The sequence below is a fragment of the Rhyacophila brunnea genome, unplaced genomic scaffold, assembly GCF_057557595.1.
Source record: "Rhyacophila brunnea isolate RB1 unplaced genomic scaffold, BYU_Rbru_1.0 scaffold_5, whole genome shotgun sequence".
In the NCBI taxonomy this organism is placed as follows: Eukaryota; Metazoa; Arthropoda; class Insecta; order Trichoptera; family Rhyacophilidae; genus Rhyacophila; species Rhyacophila brunnea.
Window position 1 is genome coordinate 6,498,376 of NW_028233170.1, and position 20,737 is coordinate 6,519,112.

Genomic DNA, 20,737 nt, shown 5'->3' on the forward strand with positions numbered 1-20,737 from the left:
TGTACTTATACTTACGCGCGTTAGAAGTTATACTTCTTTGGCGTAACAAAATAAAATAATCGCACACCACGTTAGTCAAAATTCACATCTACCAAAAATATTCAAACAGTTAGAAAATAGTTTTCACATAAACTAAATATGTAATACCAAACAAAAGTAACGTACCTATCACACTTAAAAATATTAAGTTTAGTTTTAACAGCTAATCACATATAAAAAGGAGTAGGTACAATTCACAATGCAAAAGAATATTTTTCACCGAGCAAAATAATCTATACTTCTTATTCTATGGTCACTATAGTCGGCTACGATCACATCATTGCGCGAGACGTCATGTTTCAGATCTGTCAAATAATAAAGTATGATATAAGATAGAATTGACGTTTTAATAGTCCCATATCAATAAAAAGTAGAATAAAGGAGGGCCGCTTATTGGAGTGCCGCTGGTTTATTTCTAGACACTTTAACTTATATAACTAAATAAATTATTTAATTATTTCTCATTTTTTTTATTTTATTTTGGCCAACAATAATAAATTTGTTACCTAGGCAACGGAACAATTCTTCGTATATATAATAATAAATTCACTGCCTAGATAACGAAACAATTCTAAACTATATAATAGTATACTGTATAATCGTCACGATTGCATTATCATAATGTGGCGTAAAGGCAGTGCGTTCGGCTGATAACTGAACAATCGTGGTTCGAATCGAATCGAGTGCGATTTTTTTCGTGTGAATAAATAAATTATGTGTTACATGTCACACGCCAAAAATACACTTTGATCTGATTTTCCGAACGCGCTTAAAGAAGTATTAGAGAAGTAAGAAGTAGTAGATAGAAACTGATTAAAATTCCTCGTCTACTTTCTGTATTACATCGTAACGAACGTATATTTATTTTATTCGACAGTGCGGCGCCCAATTGTCCTGGCGCCCAATTGTCCGATTCCCGTAATAACCTTGTAAGCAATTGAGGAGGAGGGGGCGTTGAATATAAATAAGGAGGCATTGGAAACAAAAATAAAATCTAAGAATTTTTTTAAAAACCCTTCGTACATGTTTCATGTATGTACCTACCTTACAGTTAAATTCGTAATGATTATTACATTTTTCAATTAAACACGCAAAGTACATAGGTATATATATTATTATGTAATTTCAAAATAAAAAAAATAATTGCATTTTGCTATCAGAAAAACCCTTTCCATTTTTACGCAAAACTAGCGAGCAATGTAGGTACTTTTCTTTCAGATAATATCTTGCTGAACATAAGAATAAATGTAGACAATATGCGCAATGATTTCCAACCAGATTCTGCGGAAACCTAGGGCTCCGCGAGTAGTGCCAGTGGTTTCGCGAGAATTCGCAGAAAGTTTTTGGAAATAAAGGTTGATTCCCATAATATATTATAGTTAAATATTAAATTAATAGGTACAATACTAAAAATAAATGGAGTCTGTTTACGCCAATCAAATTAATGAATTTCAACTAAGCCGTCTTTGTATAATATATACAAGAGTAAAATAAGGAATCAGTCGAATGCATGGTTGTATTTGGAAAATTAAAAAATATTTTTTGAAGTTATACTTCTTTTGGTACGTTTGGTAGAGAGTAGGGAATCCAATCCTGAGACAAAATTCTGATCCCGGGATTTCGGGATTACAATTTGACAATCCTGGGATAGGCAAATGTTTTCCATTGTTAATATAAAATTTTTATATTTACAAATAACATTGATAAAATCGGTCAAAAATAAATCTAGTATAATTTATACTATTTAAGACATATTTATTGTTAATATTGTATAAGTTCAATCTTGGAAATACATAAGTTTAATGGAGTAAATAATATTGTAATATAAATAATAATGTGAATTTAATATGAGATTGCTGTTTCTGATATTAAAGACTTAATGAATGGGTTAGCGAGATTTAAAATAGTAAAGAAAATCATGGTGTACTTATGGCCTTTCCGCTTCATAAATCTAATTAGTCAGCCAAATATGAAACTGCCGTAAAACGTATGAGATCATGGTGGAATTACTTTGTTAATAGTGCGAAGCATTGTTTTTTCCAATCTTCCTCATTTTTAATAATTTGTGTGAAAAAATAAAATAAATCGGCAACTTACACATGGGTGTAAGTCAAACTTCATTCAAACTCAGTTTATTTCTAATGTAGTTATTATTATTGTTATTAAAAGTATTTTTTCTGTTATATTTTCGTTTTTATTTTATCTTCCATAAAAATTAATAAAAAAAATCAATCCCGAAAGCTTCGGGATTATGTTTATCAATCCCGGGATTTATAGGTATTGAAAATAGCTCGAGATCCCTAGTAGAGAGTGAAATTGAGAGCTGCGCGCGTACGTCGTTACGAAAATGCTCGACAGTATGAAGTTAGCTGCGAATCAGTCAGCTATATACAAACGCAAGTTTGATAGTAGAATTGTTCCGTTGCCTAGGCAACAAATTTATTATTGTCGGCCATTTGCAATTCCTAACGTAAACAAAATATTAAACGTCCGAGTGACAGTTGTTACTTTAAAAATAAAAACAACGAGAAATAATTAGATAATTTAGTAATATAAGATAAAGTGTATAGAAATAAACCAACGGCGCTCCAATAAGCAGCCCTTTTTCTTCAGTGTGTAATACTCATTCGCTGCTGAGTCGATAATGATTTTTTAATTGCCCCCTTTAAAATGCACGTTAATTACATCGATCGGCCGCCTGGTCATTACGCGCCGTGTGCGTCTTCCGCGTCCAAAGTATTAACAAGATAATTAAGAGCTAGTCGAAGAATCTAGGTTATCACAAGTTTTGTTACGCCAAAGAAGCATAACTTCTAACGCGCGTACATAAGTACACACCCTATTTTTTTATCATCGAGGGCCTTAAAATCAGTCGGGAATGTATGTCACTAAACGTGTATATAATATTAAGTAGCGTAAAGACTCCATCCTATGTTATGGTGAAGATGAAGACAACTAATTACCAAAGCAACGATGGTAGCTTTGCGCAAACTAATAACATATCTAGTATAAAAAAAACTATTGTAAACTTAGGAATAACATCTAGATTGGAGCTATTATGTCACAAACAGTGTTTACAACTGTCGTTGATCAGAACATGCCAGACGGTGTACAAAAACAAGCTATTTGGCATGAAAAACGCAAAATTGCAAGTAAAGTCTTCGAAGAACGAATTCAATACATTTTCTTTCGTGTATCGAAAAAATGTCTATATTGTGTCAACGGCGTTCAAGTTTCGTTTCATGTTATTCCGATATTCGTCAAACTGATGTAACATTCCTAAGAACACATTAAATTATATGATACCATTTCACAATAAGACCATGAATGTTTCCATTTTTTCAAGACAAGAGTTAAACAATGTTGTTTCATTTCCCACTCTACTTAAATAGGTACGAGGGTGGGTCAATAATTCCTTAGAAAAAAGCATTAAAACAGTTTTTATTTTTGTATTTTTTTTTTATTTCTCAACATAATCTCCTTGGAGCTCAATACACTTGGTTAGACGTTTCTCAATTTTTTTTAAACCGTCAGAAAAATAAGTTTTCGGAAGGTCCTCAAAATAAGCATTTGTCCGATCGATGACTTCTTCATTTGAAAAAAAACGTTGTCCACTTAGCCATTTTTTTAAGTTTGGGAAAAGGAAAAAGTCACTGGGGGCTAAATCTGGCGAATACGGTGGGTGGTCGACCAATTCGAACTTCAATTCTTCAATTTTAGCCATTGATCGTAAACATGTGTGAACACGGGCATTGTCCTGATGAAAGAGGATTTTTTTCCTGTTTAAATGAGGCCGTTTTTCTTCAATTTCGTTTTTTAGCTGGTCCAATAAAGATGCATAATAATCCCCTGTTATTGTTTTTCCTTTTTCCAAATAGTCAACGAAAATAATTTCACGTGCATCCCAAAATACAGTAGCCATAACCTTACCAGCTGATTTTACGGTTTTCGCCTTCTTTGGACATGGTTTGCCTTCGCAATCCACTGCTTTGACTGTTCTTTCGTCTCGGGAGTATAGTGGTGTATCCATGTTTCATCTACAGTCACAAAGCGACGAAAAAATTCATCCGGATTGCGTTGCATGAGCGACAACAGGGCTTTAGAGGCCACCACCCTATTGCGTTTATTGTCGACTGTGAGCAAACGCGGCACCCATCTTGCAGAAATATTTTTCATGCCCAATTTGTCATGTAAAATAGAAATGACGCCACCTTTTGAGATCCCTGTAACCTCAATTATCTCACTAAACTTTAATCTTCGGTCACTTAACACCATATCGTGGATTTTATTGATCATTTCTGGTGTAGTCACCTCTACAGGACGTCCTGAGCGTGGTTCATCCTTTGTTGATGTACGACCACGTTTAAATTCATTTAACCAGTTATAAATAGTTGCAAGTGAAGGAGCAGATATGCCGTGAACTAAATCCAACTCATTTTTTATTTCCTTTGCTGTTAACCCTTTTATATTAAAATGTTTAATAACAGCTCTAAACTCAATTTTCTCCATTTTCCATTTTTCCATTTTCCACAAGCAAATTTTTTTTTTAAATGTACGAGAAACACACAACAACCCGACCGATCTAATTGAAACTTCGCAGCATACTGAATCGGTAGTGCCGCTGCATGAAAACAAACCGCTTACAGTACAATTCGCGCCACCTGTCGGCTTTTCTAAGGACTTATTGACCCACCCTCGTATCAACCTACCCGCAATAAGTAGGTATCTGATATTCAGAAATTTGATGCGCATGAAAATAAATAAACTAAATATCTAGCGTATTTTCAGCACATTTCATGGTGTTGGAAGTATCAAAAAATGCTAGTAAATACGCCACAAACTAGAGGCATTTTTTGCAAGCTAGATGCATATAGAAAAACGTTAAATTGGCAACGCTTCTCTTGATGCAACGAGTTCAAAACGAAGGAGGAAAGAAGGAAGAAGTATCAAGCTTCTAGAAACCCAAGAATCTACTACGTTAAGCCAATAGTATGTTTATAATACAAAAACACTGACCCCACCGTTAAAAAAGTCTCAGAACTACCACTGAATATTATTAATATAGATGTGCATAAGATCAGGAACGCAATAATACCATCTGTTGATAAAATGTTATATAAAAAACAGGTTCTTTCAAAATAATTATTTTAACGAAATTTGCATATTATAACGACATTTTAGCTGACGACTACGAGTAGATAACTTAAAGAATATAAAAAAAATAATATTAAGATTTATGTTTATTGATTCAAAATTTAAAATGTATAAATGTATATGTTCAAAATAAGTAGTATCCCATTCCCTTCTAGCTAGTATGTGGCACAGAAAGAACTGCATTAATCTTTTTAGACAGAATTCTGATGATCTTTCACTTATAATATTTTCTTTCTGAACGGAGATGTTTGAAGCCATCAATCTCACAGCTGACCAACAATTTATTTATTTGCATTGCGTTACATAGTGACAAGATAATTTTACGTCTTCACTACGTCAATACGTCAGTTTCTTATAAATATATATTTAATGATAAAATTGATAATATGCAATATATGTGTTATCAATTTTATGCGTATCTATAAATATTGATATTAGAATTAGGTGTAATCTTGATAAGAAGTTGGCGCCAATGATTCTTATATTGACTTTTTTATTAAACTAGTAGATACTTATGCCTACAATATTACTAGTAAATCAATAATTTGGCCCCATTTCATAAATATTTCACATCTGTATTATAAAATTATATGTTATATAACTTTACATTTAATCACACAGTTTTAAGCGCGAGATTGCGATTCACTAGTTTTGAGTTAATCGATATATCATATGGAATGTTGGTATAAAAAAGGGGTTGCCAACTTGTTTGTTGCTCTGATCGACTTTTTGTATATATAATAATAATAGTCGCAAAGTACCTACCAAATTTGCATAATAAAAGTGCAAATAACGCATTTAAATGTTTTTCATCAGTATCTATTGATACCGGGGGGAAAGATGAACTCACATGTCTTCTGGGTTGATGTCCTGATCCGGTATCACTTCGGGTTGCAGGTCATGTGTGGACATCAGGATACATAATTCAAGATAAAACACGTCTTTGATTTGACAGTCCCACGTGGAACTACATTTATTTACGCTAGGGCATAGGCAAACATTGATAATATTACATCATTTTACATATAAAGAGGTCTTAAATTAGTTACCGCACTGTCTTTATATTAGGGGTCGAATTATCATTATTATCCCGCGCACTAGGCACTGATTCACTTTTTCGCTCACTAGGGAATTGATTAACTTTCGTTGGGTTTTTGCGCGAGTCACCGATTGGTATTACAACGATTACGGGTTATTGACGATTGATTTAAAAATGGGCCGGGAGCGTCATTAATTGCGCGGAGGCACGCCTCACGCCCCTCCGGCGTGAAACTTATTTCATGTTATCGCTTTGGTAGGTAGGTCCGGACTGACTTTTCTTTTCAAAAACATCTTTTAATTTTGGCGGGTCCATTCTACGGAGGGGAAGAGAGAGAGGGGAAGGTTACTGAACAACGGTACTTCACTTGGCCGCTCGATCCCGTGCTAGGTAAAAAAAATTATGCACCCTTGTCCCTCGTCGGCACGCTGCTTCGGCCAACAGAATGCGTTTTGCAATTATTATTACGTGGATCAGGGAAGCTAAACATTTAGCCGGGGGCGTTTTGATTAGGTTGTGGATTTGTGATTTGAAACTGCGGACCAAGGGTTTTTTTGTCTGGTGACACTATGTGCTACTAGCTTACTAGCCAAAAGTGCAGAAAAACACCTCGTGAATATTAATGAGAAAGATTGCCGATTCACATTATGTTGTTAACATTTTTTATAGCTTATAAAGTTTCCTTCTTGAGATACAAAATCCGCCATGACAGTGTGAGAAATTGGTACCCATCCCCATGGCCCCACAAGGCGGGGGGGCTGACAGGCAGGGCTCGAAATGGACCGGAGTGCACCGGAGCGCCGTTCCTGTTCGTGAAATCGGTAAAATTATCGCTCCTTCTCGTGGAAAAAATAATTTGACCGAATGAGCTAGATAAGCCTTATAATAGAAAATCTAATACACTTATTTTTATAAAAACACATACAATTTGATAAATGTGTGAATATCTTCAGAAAACTGTCGACCGCTCCGGTTCGTAAAATTTTCCGTTTCGAGCGCTACTGACAGGGCTATAGCCTGGGGGCCCAGTCTTAGAGGAGCCCGGCCTAGCAGGTCGACCAGTTAACTCAGATAAACACACACCATAAAATTGACCTGATAGTAAAAAAAAGTCGCCTGCTTAAAAAATATTAACATTTCTAAATATGTGACTATAAATGATCCAATTCGATGTGATGACGTGATGATTGATATAATTAAATGATATAAATGATATTGTAACAATTACAATAAGTCAGCCGTCTAAACAGTCTAAACTCTCTGTGTCTCTCTAAAATTTACCACAGCCAAAAGAGGTGCTATTAAGACATAGCACCTCTTTATATTATTTATATATTGTAACAATTACAACTACCTTATTGCAATTGTTACAATAAGTGCTAATACTTTGAAACAAACCTACCCTAGATAGCTGCCGTAGCGGCCGAAAGCAGTCTTGTGTATAGAATAGATGGGCATGGCGAATTTACCATAGGGTTAAGGTTAAAGGGTCTATAGCCCTGGGGTATTTATGTTAATATTTTCAGAGCTCCGGTTCGTAAATTTTTCTATTTCGAACGCTGAATATAATAATATCAGATGCTTCCCATATTAATATGGCACACAATCACAGAGACACAAAAAAACATACAATTTGTGAGAGAATAAAATACCTGTCTTATTGAGGAAGGTTCATGTTGCAACTTGTTGTTCTTATTTTTGCAACGTGAGTAGGTATGCATATTAAAAACTACTATATATTAATAAAACTTAGCGGCGTGTAGCAATGGGAACATTCTTTCATTAGAGAGCAACAAAAATTCACACGTTGCAAGACTGACACAATATTTAACAATAGGTAGGTATTTTGATTTATTTTTTATTGAATTATACAGAATATATCTTTCTACATTGAAACGCATCATTAACTCAAAAGCTTGAAATATTTAATTACTTCCGTACCCTGTCTCTTAAACCGGAATAAGTTGAGTTTTTAGGGTCCCCGATATATTTCGCCCAGGGCCCCTTTAAGAGTAAATCCGGCACTGTAAACAAAATCTTCAATTTCTTGCAAAGGAAAAGAATAATTTCAATCAACCATTCAACAAAAGAGGTCTGTGAATACCTTCAATTTGGAGGTTCTGCTTAGGAGTGATATGGAAAAAATATCACTATAATATGTGTAAAATGCGGTCAAACAGACGTTCAAAATAAAAATAGAAATTACTTTTATTAAGTACTTACAAAAAAAATTGTACGGCCCCAATCATTTATTTTATTCAACCACTTTCACTACGGCATTCTGATCTGATATAATATGTACCTACAATTAAGTATATCTACCTACATACTTCTAGCCAAAATTATTCATATTATACATAATATACATGCATAGCTTAAAGAATTTACTTTGATTTAAGAACGGTAGGCACGCTCAAAAATTATTTTATTTATATGTGTTACGCCGAATGTGCGAAATTGACTATTAAGTACATGAAATGGACAAAATTTTGCCTAATTCATGTAATAGTCAGGCTTGTTGCCTTATTCATGAATTAGGTAAATTATCTGCCGAATGCGTGAATTCGCCAGGGTATGGAAATCTTAAACTGTCAACATGACAGTAGAAAAAGTAAATTTAATACGGATGGTTTTATTAGTTATAATTGGACATAATATAATATTATTATTATTAGGTTAGGTTAGGTTAGCTTAGGTTTTGTAATTATGAATTCAACTGAATGTCCATTTTGAGGTTAGCTAACAAGTGTCATCACACTATCAAATCATACTATCACAAACAAACAATCGACCATTGCACAATTGATACCCAAGCACGAATCAAATTGCGAAAATACCTTTTAATAAAATGCTTCCATTATCATATTATAGTTGATTTTTTTTGGGTATAGTAAATGGATATGAATGTCATTGTAGTTATTGATTGGTATATTTTTATATAATCAATGACATTTGACACATTTGGTTAGTTTGATTAGTTGCAAAAAACACCACCGGAGCGCGACCATCTATTTTGACCAATGCATGAGCATTTGACATATTTGGTTTAGTTGCATAAAATACCACCGTAGCGCTACTATCTAATTTTCCTAATGCGTGAACTAGGCAGAAAAATTACTGCTGAATTCACTCACTTGGTAGATATTTTGCCTAATTCATGAATAAGGCAACGGATTTGCATTTTTCATGATTTAGGCAAAATTTAGCCCATTTCATGTAATAGTCAATTTTGCACATTCGGCGTAACATATGTATGTATTACCAACATATAGAGAAAAACAAATATGCATAGGAGATTTTCGTTTAGATTTAGGCATCATATTGATTACTTTATACGTTTAGAGCAGTGCTCCGCAACCTTTTCTCACCCACGGTACACCAAAGGTTTTCCCAGAATTAAACGGCACACAAATAAAAAATATAGTTACACCGAAATTACATTAATATATGTTTTTTTATTTGATAAATAATTAAATATACCTACATAACGTAAGAGGAAGAACTATAATATGCACATATTTCCATGTATTTGTATTATAAATATAATATATGTACTTATTTCTTATTTAATCAATATACCGTAATTATGATTATTTTTCTGACCATGTCCGATCCTAATAGGAACATATCGGCCTCCACATGGTGGAGGTTTGTATTAACAGATTTTTGTTTTTACGAGAAATGGATGTCAGCGACTTGCTCAACCTACTAGATCCATACTCTGACTCATACACAAATTGAAAAACAATATATGTGTAGGTACTTGCCAGACCCAGGATTCGAAACTGGACACACGACGCTGTAGGCCGACGCTTAAACCGCACGGCCATCGTGGAATAATCATATAACTTCTCAGTTCCCAACGAATACGACAAAATATTCATCAGAATCACCATGGCCTTGCGCTACAAAGAATTTTCCAGGGTTTTTTCAACTCGGTTTCATGGCCGAATTAAAATTAGCAATACCCGATGCGGGTAGACGAATGGTTTCCAATAAGGCATATTTCTCAGCCGGCACAATTTTCATTTGACTAGCATCAAGAGTAGTTTGTGTGCCAAAGTCCTCAAAGAAATCTCGATAGTAAATGCGAGGTATCCATAAAGGCATCTAGAAAAAAAACTAAGTACCTAATAAAATAAATATGGGTTATATTTTGCGATCTACTTGCATGCCAAATGCTTATTTTAAAGCCAGAAGAAGCTGTAACTTTCGGATATAGGTACCTAGACGTTTATCGTATTCTTATATAAATCCATCTCAAGCACAGAACACATGAGTTCCCTGATCTTAATAATCGGAGATGTTGCGTTTTTTATGACATCTTTTTTAGTGAACATAAAAAATGTCAATCGAAATTCAGGAGCATTGTATCTAGAAAATGGACCATGCTGAATACCTGTGTACCTACGTCTTTCGTAAATATACGCACTTACCTACTGTTTTTAGAGTTAGTAACTTGGTAAATGTTGAAACTGAGAAATCTACAAAAGTAACAAGGTTCTCAATTCACGCGATGAACGCTGAATATTTGGATGTAACTTTCGCGACATCCACCATTTTTCATTTTTGACGACAGTGCTGTCACTCAACTGACGTCACGGCTACATTTTATTATACAATATGGCGGGTGGAGATGGGGTAACTCATATCAGCTGATAAGGTTCTGATCAAATTGAGATGCATGTCACGTCACTGTCACGCTGTCACGGCGACAAATTTAGTCTATGGTTTCGTCATTTTACAGAATATTTTGAACGATCACCACCTCTTTAAATTCAATTACAGAGAGTGCCAACTTTAATGTATTAGTATTTGTAATTATTATACATTATTCATTCTAATTTCAATTAATTATAACAATTTCTACGTGTGCGTACTTTAAAAATATTTGCGATATTACATCCATAGATAATATTTTGAACAGAACCCAACTTCCAGACCATAGATAATAGACAACATTCTTGAAAATACATATTGCCAACCGGTAAAAACAAAAAAAAAACGTGATTTTGACAAGATTTAACAAAATGTAGATATGTAGAAAGTGATAAAAAGCAGGTGCCGATGGAGTGCAGTTCAACGTGAAGTGACCTCATTATTGTTTTAGTGATTACGGCAGATTTTGCCAATTAGACAATATTCGTTTAAAGGTTCAAAATGTGCTACGGGATAGGAGGATCAGTCTGATAACATTTTAAACACCAAGAACAACGACATTACATACTTTTTACCCGTAGCGGCAGCCCGTGACAGTAGGCGACTAGTACCGTGACATGCACCCCAATGTGGGTTGCGCTGAAGACGATCAACGGGTAAATAGTTTATAAGGATTTGTGACATTTCAAGCATCAGGCTCAAGTCTAAGTATATCTAAGCAAATATGTAGGTACCTATTTGAACTCATTTTAATAATATTAACATATTATAATACTGTGTGGGAAGATGAGCGTAATTCAAGATGACTCGAAACATCAACTTCAACCAAATCGTTATACAAGGCTATATAAGTTAGATATTATTGAACATGGTAGACGAATTATTGAATACATAAGCATCTTATATTTTAATATCAAGATTTTAATTATTTAATGCAGCTAGTAATAACCATCGATAAGATAATATACCTATTACACTTAGGTATTACAGCATTGTGACCGTATCGAAAGTCAAAGAGATACACATTTTTATTTTTAAGATAAAATACGTAATACTATGAATTATTCAAAATTATCTTTGCTATTTTCAAAAGACCCTATTAAATGTTATGTTAATGATAAACATAAAAATGTAATTAATAATAAAAAGCGACTAATAATAATAAACGAACGAATATTTTTTTTTTTTTTTGTGATTTTACCGAGGCTTTGACTGCGACTCGCTGTCATATCGCCTCTTCTCTTCTAGAAGGGGATCCGTCGATCAGGTCCTCACTCCTATTCTGTTAAATAACTTTACAATTTTGCCTAGCTCTTCCGTCTTACCCACCGCCAGGACACCCTTCAATTCGTCGACATTCTCATACGAACGAATATTATAAAAAGTCTTTGTATATACCAAGGATGGCGAACCTATGGCACGCGAGATGATTTTGCATGGCAAGCGAATGTTTCATTTTGAAGAGAAAAGAAATAATACTATTTTATATATATATAAAAAATATTTTTTTTATAAAAAAGTTTTACAAATAAAATATATACCTACTTAAGTACTTGAGTACTTATATAATATAATATTAAAAAATAATGACAAAATAGCCATGCGTATTTTCTTCGGATTCATAATATGTTTAGGTACCAATGGTGCGCAAACGGAAACGATGAAAATCATGCATACATAATGACAAATCGCATTGTATAAAAAATTGAAGGCAAATCATTACGTTTAATGTAATCATACGATTGCATAATATGTCGGTCCTTAGGATTGGGGTATTAAATATACAAAATATACAATTAACACACGTTATGAAATTAATTATCGGCAGTCATTCAAATATAATAACTGCTTGTTATTTTACGTCAAACATAATCTCTAAAAATGGAAAACCGCTCAGTGAATATAATATGAAAGAAGAGTGGTTTAAATGCTTCCACGATCACTTTGAGTAATCTGAAAACAAGGAAAAAAATATTCAACGAATAAAAAATTTGCCTTAGGCTAGAAATACGGTGAAAGATATAATATCAATAACTCAATTGTAATTTTTAAACCCTTTTAATAGAATTATTACACATTTTTTTTATAAAACTTAAAGAAAAATGTAACCTTAAAAAACTGCTTGGCACGTCGGACAGTTGAAAAATATTATTTGGGAAATTTTGGCACACGTACGTAAAAAGGTTCGCAACGTCGTATGTAAAAAAATCATTGGATTTCTTCAACCAATTTTTCATAGTTATGAATGTTATGTGATATTCAGTCATTTAGATTCGCATCAGTGATGGTGCCCCCTTCGCCCGCGGCCACGGGGTTGGGAATCCTCACGGTAGACTACCAACAATTCGCTAGAATCCAACTCAAAACTAAAACCGATGCGTAATATTTTATTTTTATATTGAGGGAACCTTCGTCTTCCCGTGACTAAAAAAACAATTCAACAGAAAATAAATGATTTTCAATGAGAATGTGTCAAAACCACGAGTGGTAATGTCGCCTGCCAATATGTCTGAATAAAACCGCATATTAATGCGATGTCAATATACGCACACGAATGACTCATTCGCGAAACAATGCAATAGGTACCTACTAACATATTTTTTTGATTTTTGTAGCTAAGTGACGAAACAAAACATTCCAAGGTGATTAATATAATAAAATAAATGCGCGTTGACACGGTCCAAGTACGATTCAAGTACACTTGGACCAAGTGCCATCCAAGTGCACTCGTATGAGATATCTTCATACTAATTATTCCTATCCAAGCTACTTGGACCGCGTCCTATTTACCCAAGTTAGCTTATTAGTAGGGCCCGGATTTGTATGCAACAAAAAACATGATTATATGCATACACGTATGCACTTAAAATCAATAAAATATGCACTAAAACCGAAGAAATATGCAGTTATAAATTGACATTTTTTGCGGAAAAAATTGTAAATACCCACTTTACCCAATATTACTGACAAAAATCGAATAACTAGTTAATAATTTGTCAACATAATACGATATCAGAACAAAAAACACAAACAAAGAATATAAAGTTAATCAATTACAATTTTCAAAATAGCTTTTTCACAAGTACTTACAAACAATTGAATAATAAAGCAATGTAAACCAAACATAACTTAAAAAACAAAAACGACACACATAACTATTCCTAAATACTATTTTCTGTTTTTTGCCCGAAAAAAAATGAAATCTTTTTCAATATTATGCTCTGGCATTAAATTTTTCCGCATAGGTATCTGTCAGTATTTTGTTTATATGCGGAAAACTACCTCTCAACGTCCACTTGGGCAAACTTTAAATAATAGTGCCCGAGTTAACTTCACTTTTTTCACTGATAAATCCACAGCTCGGAGATGGCATTAAAAATGCAAATGCATCTAAACTATCTTCCTTCCTAACTTAGTTATATTTCGATAAAATAATTTAAAAAACTAAAATTATAAATTCAAAAGCTCTAAAATATGCATTTATTTATGAAATATGCACTAATGTCTCAAATATGCTCTAACGTCTCAAATATGCATTTATATGCACAATAAAATTTTATTTTTGGATTCTGTGCCTTTCAAAACAGATTTCTGTGCAACTCTCATAGCTGTGCATACACCCTAACAAAACATGCACTAGCATATAAATCCGGGCCCTACTTATTAGTATTAGATATGAATACTTAGTATGGAGCTGTCACTTGGATGGCACTCGGTCCAAGTGTACTTGGATCGTACTTGGACCGTGTCAACGCGGCTTAAGACAGGATGAAATAAATAAATAATAATACTTATTACAATGTGGCCGACCCACCACATACGAAACAAGAATAGCTTTACTTGAATAAATTGTGATTCTGGTAAACTGATAAAAAAATATTTGATTAAAAGTAAATTTTTTTGAATTATTTTATATAATTTCAAGTTCCATTGGGCTAAAAAAAAACACCTTTACATTTATACAATGTGCTGACAACAACAATGATGTTAGTACGAGTTTTATTAGTAACCTGTTATCCATTGTTTTGCAACAATCAGTACATTTGCTTAAGAATCTTTTCCAATGACAAACTATTACAGGATTGGCGAACCTTTTTACGTACGCGTGCCAAACTTTTCCAAATACTATTTTTCGACTTAACGTGTTGAGCAGGTTTTCGTGGGGAAAAAATTGAAAAAATAGTTTTTAAGAAAGTTTAAAAATTACACTTGAGTTCTTGAGGTTCTATTATTTACCGTCTTTCCAGCCGAAGGCATTTCTTTTGTTATTTATTATTAATATTTTTTCCTTGTGATTTCCAAGAGATGATGGAAGCGTTTTAACCTCGCTTTTTTCATATTATACCTATTCCATATCACTGAACGGTTTTGCATGTTTAGCGTTTATGTTTGAGGTAAAATAGACCTCCGATAAATTCCATCAGGTTTGTTGGTTGAATCTTTTTATTTTAAATTGGCCGATTGGTCTGAAGGATTATAAATCGATCAAAATCAGATTTTCGCAGTGCGGCTTCCCCGTCACCTGATGAAGGCTGTGCGATAATATTATATGACGCATAAAGCCTAAGAACCGTCCAATGTAATTAAATGTTTACATTAAACGTAATGCTTATTCTTGAAGAGTAACTGCCTGATACTTTTTATACAATGCAACCTGTCATTTATGCATGAATTTCGTCGTTTCCGTTTGCGCATCGATTGGTAAATATAATTAGTAAAAATAATATTAAAACCCTCATAAAATACGCATGGCTATGTCATCATTATTTTTTAATATTTTATACCTATACATTTATAATTTTTTTTTGATTTTTTTAAAATTATTGTAGGAAACGTTTTCTCTTCAAAATAAAACATTCGCATTCCATACAAAATCATCTCGCCTGCCATAGGTTCACCGTCACTGAACTATAACGTACCTACATACCTATATGGTTAAACGATAAAACAATATAATGTACCTAATTAAATTATTATTTCTTTTTTAATTACATACCTTTTATGTTTCTCTAATGACGTCACCGGAGACCCCTCAACTTTTCTCCCACTGTCTGTATCCGGCTGTTTGCAACATTCATTATAAGCACTCACAATGCTACTAGGGTCTCTCAGATTAGTCCAACCAAAGTCATCTTCTTTTTTATTATGTTCACTGGGTATATGGAATCCTACAACTTGGTAAATGTGCTCATCGTCGTCTTCGTCTATCTCATTATAAATTGGACTAGAATTATCAGATAACCTCCCGTCATCTGCCTTGGTATTTCCACTGTTATTGTTCACATCGTATGGCAAGGAATAGTTAGTAATATCCATTATTGGTGCTCCAACGATATAGTTATCAGTCTCCGATATATACGCGTATACATTCTCTTCTTCCGGTTCTTCCACACAAACTGGTGATTTTTTGTGATGTTTACCATATTGTTTTTCTTTTTGCGGTCCACGGTTCTTATACAAAAATGACACAGCTTCTATTGGTTCATTCGTTTGGTGTAGTGAACCTCTGTCATGATTTGTAGACGTATTATCGGAAGCTTCGGAATATGACGTAAAGCTATCATTTCTTACAACCATTTTCGATGTCAATGCTGCAAGAAACGAATCATTCTTAATAACCCTCATATTGTCTAATTCTTCTGTCGATATTTGATGACTATTCGAGGAGATGTTTTGAGTATGAGATTTTGTTGTAACTACTGAATTTTGCTTTGACTTTGGTCTGTCATCTGTGTGCAAATGTAATTCTAATACACTGTGCTTTAGTTTATTTTCCAACTCCGCTTTAATTGTAGTATTTAAAGTATCACCCCGTTTGTATGACTTGGGTCGATTGATTGAATCAAGTTTAGGTTTGGGTTTTAAGGGTGGTTTTAAAGTTGCACTTTGAACACTCTTCCTTTCAAACTGCTGAAGTCTTTTGTGTATTAACCCACGACCACTACAACTACCTTGTTCTCTTATCTCACCAGTATCACTAGAATTATTATCTTTCATATTTGAAATTTTTTTCATGATAAGCAACAACACTTGACAATCATTTTAACATATCTACCCATATCTTCACCTTTATCATTTAATTAATCATTTCACGCGATTGTATTTTACAATTCACAATCACTATTTCAGTTCACTACGTCAATCGCACTTCAGTTCACTTTTAGAATTCAAAATATAAAGTTAAAAATAGGATAATAATGTCAACTTCATACTTGTTAGTATGTGAATAAAAACACGAAACTTCGCGCAGTGTACAAACCGATGCCAGAATGTCCCACTCTACTGAAACGAGTTTCGAGCAATATGTACGCAAGCTGTGGGCAGATATCTTATCAATACGTCGCCACAACAACATTGAACTGAACCAACTAGCAAATATTACAAATATTGCCAGGCTGCTGGAAATAATCTCCCCATTAACGGCCCACATGCTCAGCGTACGTCAAAATGAAGCTTTTATGCTATTTTCAAAGCATGATCCTTGACATTCCTTAAACGTTGTAGATAATCTATTTACATAATTTTGAAGCCTTATTATCCTTTATATTTATTTTAAACATTTTGATGATTGCATAAAGTATTTTTATCACATAAAATAGTATACTTTTAAACCTCTCGCTCTAATGTTTTAGAATATAGTCATAGTTAAGTACGTCCATGTGAAGTGGTGTTAAGATTTTTTATATTTATTAATTTTTAAAAGCATTTATAAAACCATTAGTAAAATTTATGTCGACAATATTATAGTGAAATATTTACAAGAAAAAATTATATTGATAATCTCTGTGATCTCAAATTTGACAAGAATTAGGCATTTTATTATTAAAAAAAATGGTTTAAAAGAATACTATTTTATGTAATAAAAATAATTTATGCAGTCATCAAATGTTTAAAATAAATATAAAGGATAATAAGGCTTCAAAATTATATAAATAGATTATCTACAACGTTTAAGGAATGTCCAGGATCATGCTTTGAAAATAGCATAAAAGCTCCATTTTGACGTACGCTGAGCATGTCCCCCCTTAACAATTGTATCATTTTGTAAAGACGTTTAATTTCTAAAATTAAGTAAACGTTGATATAACTTAACTATTTATTCCTTAAAGGGGAGAGTACCTAATGTTTTTAGGTTTATGTTTCTGATAACTTTCACTTTAACCAATCAATGAGCGTCTAGGAACAAAATATTTTGTTAAAAATGGCCGATTATAATTCTTTTAAGAAATATGCGGCGTCTTATTGCGGAGGTGAAGATCTCTTCACATAGTTTTTTTTATGTCCATATTGCTTCAGCTTTGTTTTTTTATTACAATAATATGTAGGTAGGTACTTATCATTAAATTTATTTATTACAACATTTTTATTAGGTCGTATGTTTATTTGTCCGGTGGTTGTTTATCCAGTACAAATCTTGCAATCGATTTTCAACTAAATTCCCGACTAGCTAGAAATTTGAAACTTATAGGTATAATATATCAGAACACAAACCCAATGCGTTCTTTTAATACTTTTAGCCATCTTTAAGTAGAATTGAATTCATTTTCAGTTAATTCTGTTTTGTATGAAAAGTTATTTCGGAAGAAATCCGTAATCCAATCCACTATTATTGGTTGCTAGTGGTCTGGGGTCCTAGCAACTAAATTATTAATATATACGTGCGTTACTATGGAAATCAATATGAAATGTCAAATTGACATTTCAGTATTATTTCTATCAAGTACATTTTTTTTTGATCGTTTAAGCTAGTCAAGTCAAGTTTATATGATTCAACAGAAAATTTAGAAACGTTGTACCTATATAAAAAGTTCTTTTTATTTTGTAATTATTTATTATGTTAGTTTTCTCGATGGCACTATTGGCTAAAATCGATTAAGTTTAGTGCACCTGCTTTAATTTCAATAAAACCTGAAATTTTAATAATAATAATTGATTTTGCCACTTTTGAGTAATATTTAAAAATACATTTTTAATAAAATGTTTTTTTCAGGCCCCTCTGAAATGTACCTATTAGCCCAGGGCCTCTTCAAACGCAAATTCGGCCCTGAACTTCGGTTAGAGAATTGATGTTTGTAATATTTCACTATACCTATCCTCTTCTGATGCAACCGCAACTAGTATATTTTTTTTTGTTGTAAACCATAATATATAACCATCATTCTCAGCATCCACGTTACAAATTCCACACAGAAACATACCATAAAGGAAAAATAGTGAAAGACTTAACACCATTGTACCAGCTACATGGATGTTTATATTATGTAGATATACCATTAACTCATAACCCTGTAAGACTGTCGGTATACTGAGTAAAACTACATACCTAAGTAGTATATTATTATAATCGTTTAAAAGTGTTTATACCTAATACTAGCCGAGCAGTGATGTCCCTAGACAAAATGCCGCCCTTAAGCAGTTTAAAAGTTAAAACGTAATATGTGCATTTGTTCTTTCCACAGATAAGATTAATAAATAGAATTCTGATAGGCTATATTCCAATACACTATATTTTGATGCAGAGTTTTGAATGTGTGAGTGTCCTACGAAAATTAACCACTCATTATGGACGTGCAATAGTATGTGTTGCAACCTTCAAATACACCAATATTAAATGGGCGTCAATGCATAACCGAAAGCAGTTGTCAGTATTCGACATATGACGTATTCTTGACACGTTTTTATAAGTGTGTCCTGTATTCTTCCACACTCAAGATCGGTTTCCTGCTTCTCCACACCCGTTAGGTATTTCAGTTCCCTGGTTCCTTTATTCACCGCCCTTTATGGTGTGCCACTCCGATGCCACACATGGCCTACCCCCACGGAATGTCACTAAAACCGAGGGAGAATTTTATTATAACATTAATTAATAATATCAATAAAAACGTGACAATATATGTACAAAATATGCATTATTCGATTGTTCAAAGAACACGTGTTTATTTAATTATCATTGTTAATCTAATACTGTCTCAACGTTCGAAATGGAAGATTTTACGACCCGGAGCGCTCGATAATTTTCCGAAAATATTTATATATTTATTTAATATTTGTGTGTATTATATAGAAATATAAGTACGTACCCACATCAAGGTCAAGTTGAGTAACTGTCTTTAAAATTATGGCATACAAGATGAGGGCATAATATTGTTGCCGCAGACGAATATCAAGGTTTAAGTCACGTCATAAATATTATTTTTTTTACTATGATTCCGACAAGTTTCGTATAAAATTTAAAATATATAGGTATATACTTAACGTACATTAATTTTATTACATTTTCATAATAATTCACGAGCAGAAATGCAATATGGTGCGTTCCAGTCCATTTCGAACGCTGTAACTGTCTATTCAACATTTCGAACCTAAACTAGTACTTATTAAAAATACTAGACGACAAACAGTAGAATACCTACCGTCAAATAATAACAGTTTCATACGTACATAAAATAATCAGTTAAAATATTTTCCTTATTGAGGAGGAAAATTTCTACGCTGTCAACACTCAATAATTCAACCACAGTGTCGTAACGTAAATGCTTGCACTTTGCTCTCGACAAAAATTATAATTTGAATATCGCGCTTAGTTGACTCTGTATTATCTTACTTCTCGTATGGTCAATGATGTGTGTACTCAATACATTATTCAGCTTACTGCAGCAGATATTAGATACTAAACATTACTCATTAGATGACTTTTCAAGTAAACCAATTATAATTAATTTTGTAATATTATACACACAATATATAAAAAGTAAAATTAAACAAAGTGGCTTGGGTGAAATTGGGTCACTATACAAAAATCACACAAAGAGCACTCCTATAAATTGAATTTTTATTTTGTTATCT

General features: G+C 33.1%; 1 protein-coding gene across 4 annotated transcripts in view; it reads right to left on the minus strand.

The window, feature by feature from the left end:
- The window catches only part of LOC147065949 (uncharacterized), a 42,044-nt gene extending 25,002 nt beyond the window's left edge, over nucleotides 1-17,042 (minus strand). For all 4 annotated transcript variants that reach the window (XR_015071670.1, XM_085956178.1, XM_085956177.1 and 1 more), the window contains exon 1: nucleotides 15,888-17,042. Coding sequence is in view for 3 of the 4 variants with exons in the window: in XM_085956178.1 (XP_085812304.1) it covers nucleotides 15,888-16,906 (1,019 nt within the window). In the remaining variant the exon portion in view is untranslated. The remainder of the gene's footprint in view (nucleotides 1-15,887) is intronic.
- Nucleotides 17,043-20,737: the final 3,695 nt, after the last annotated feature.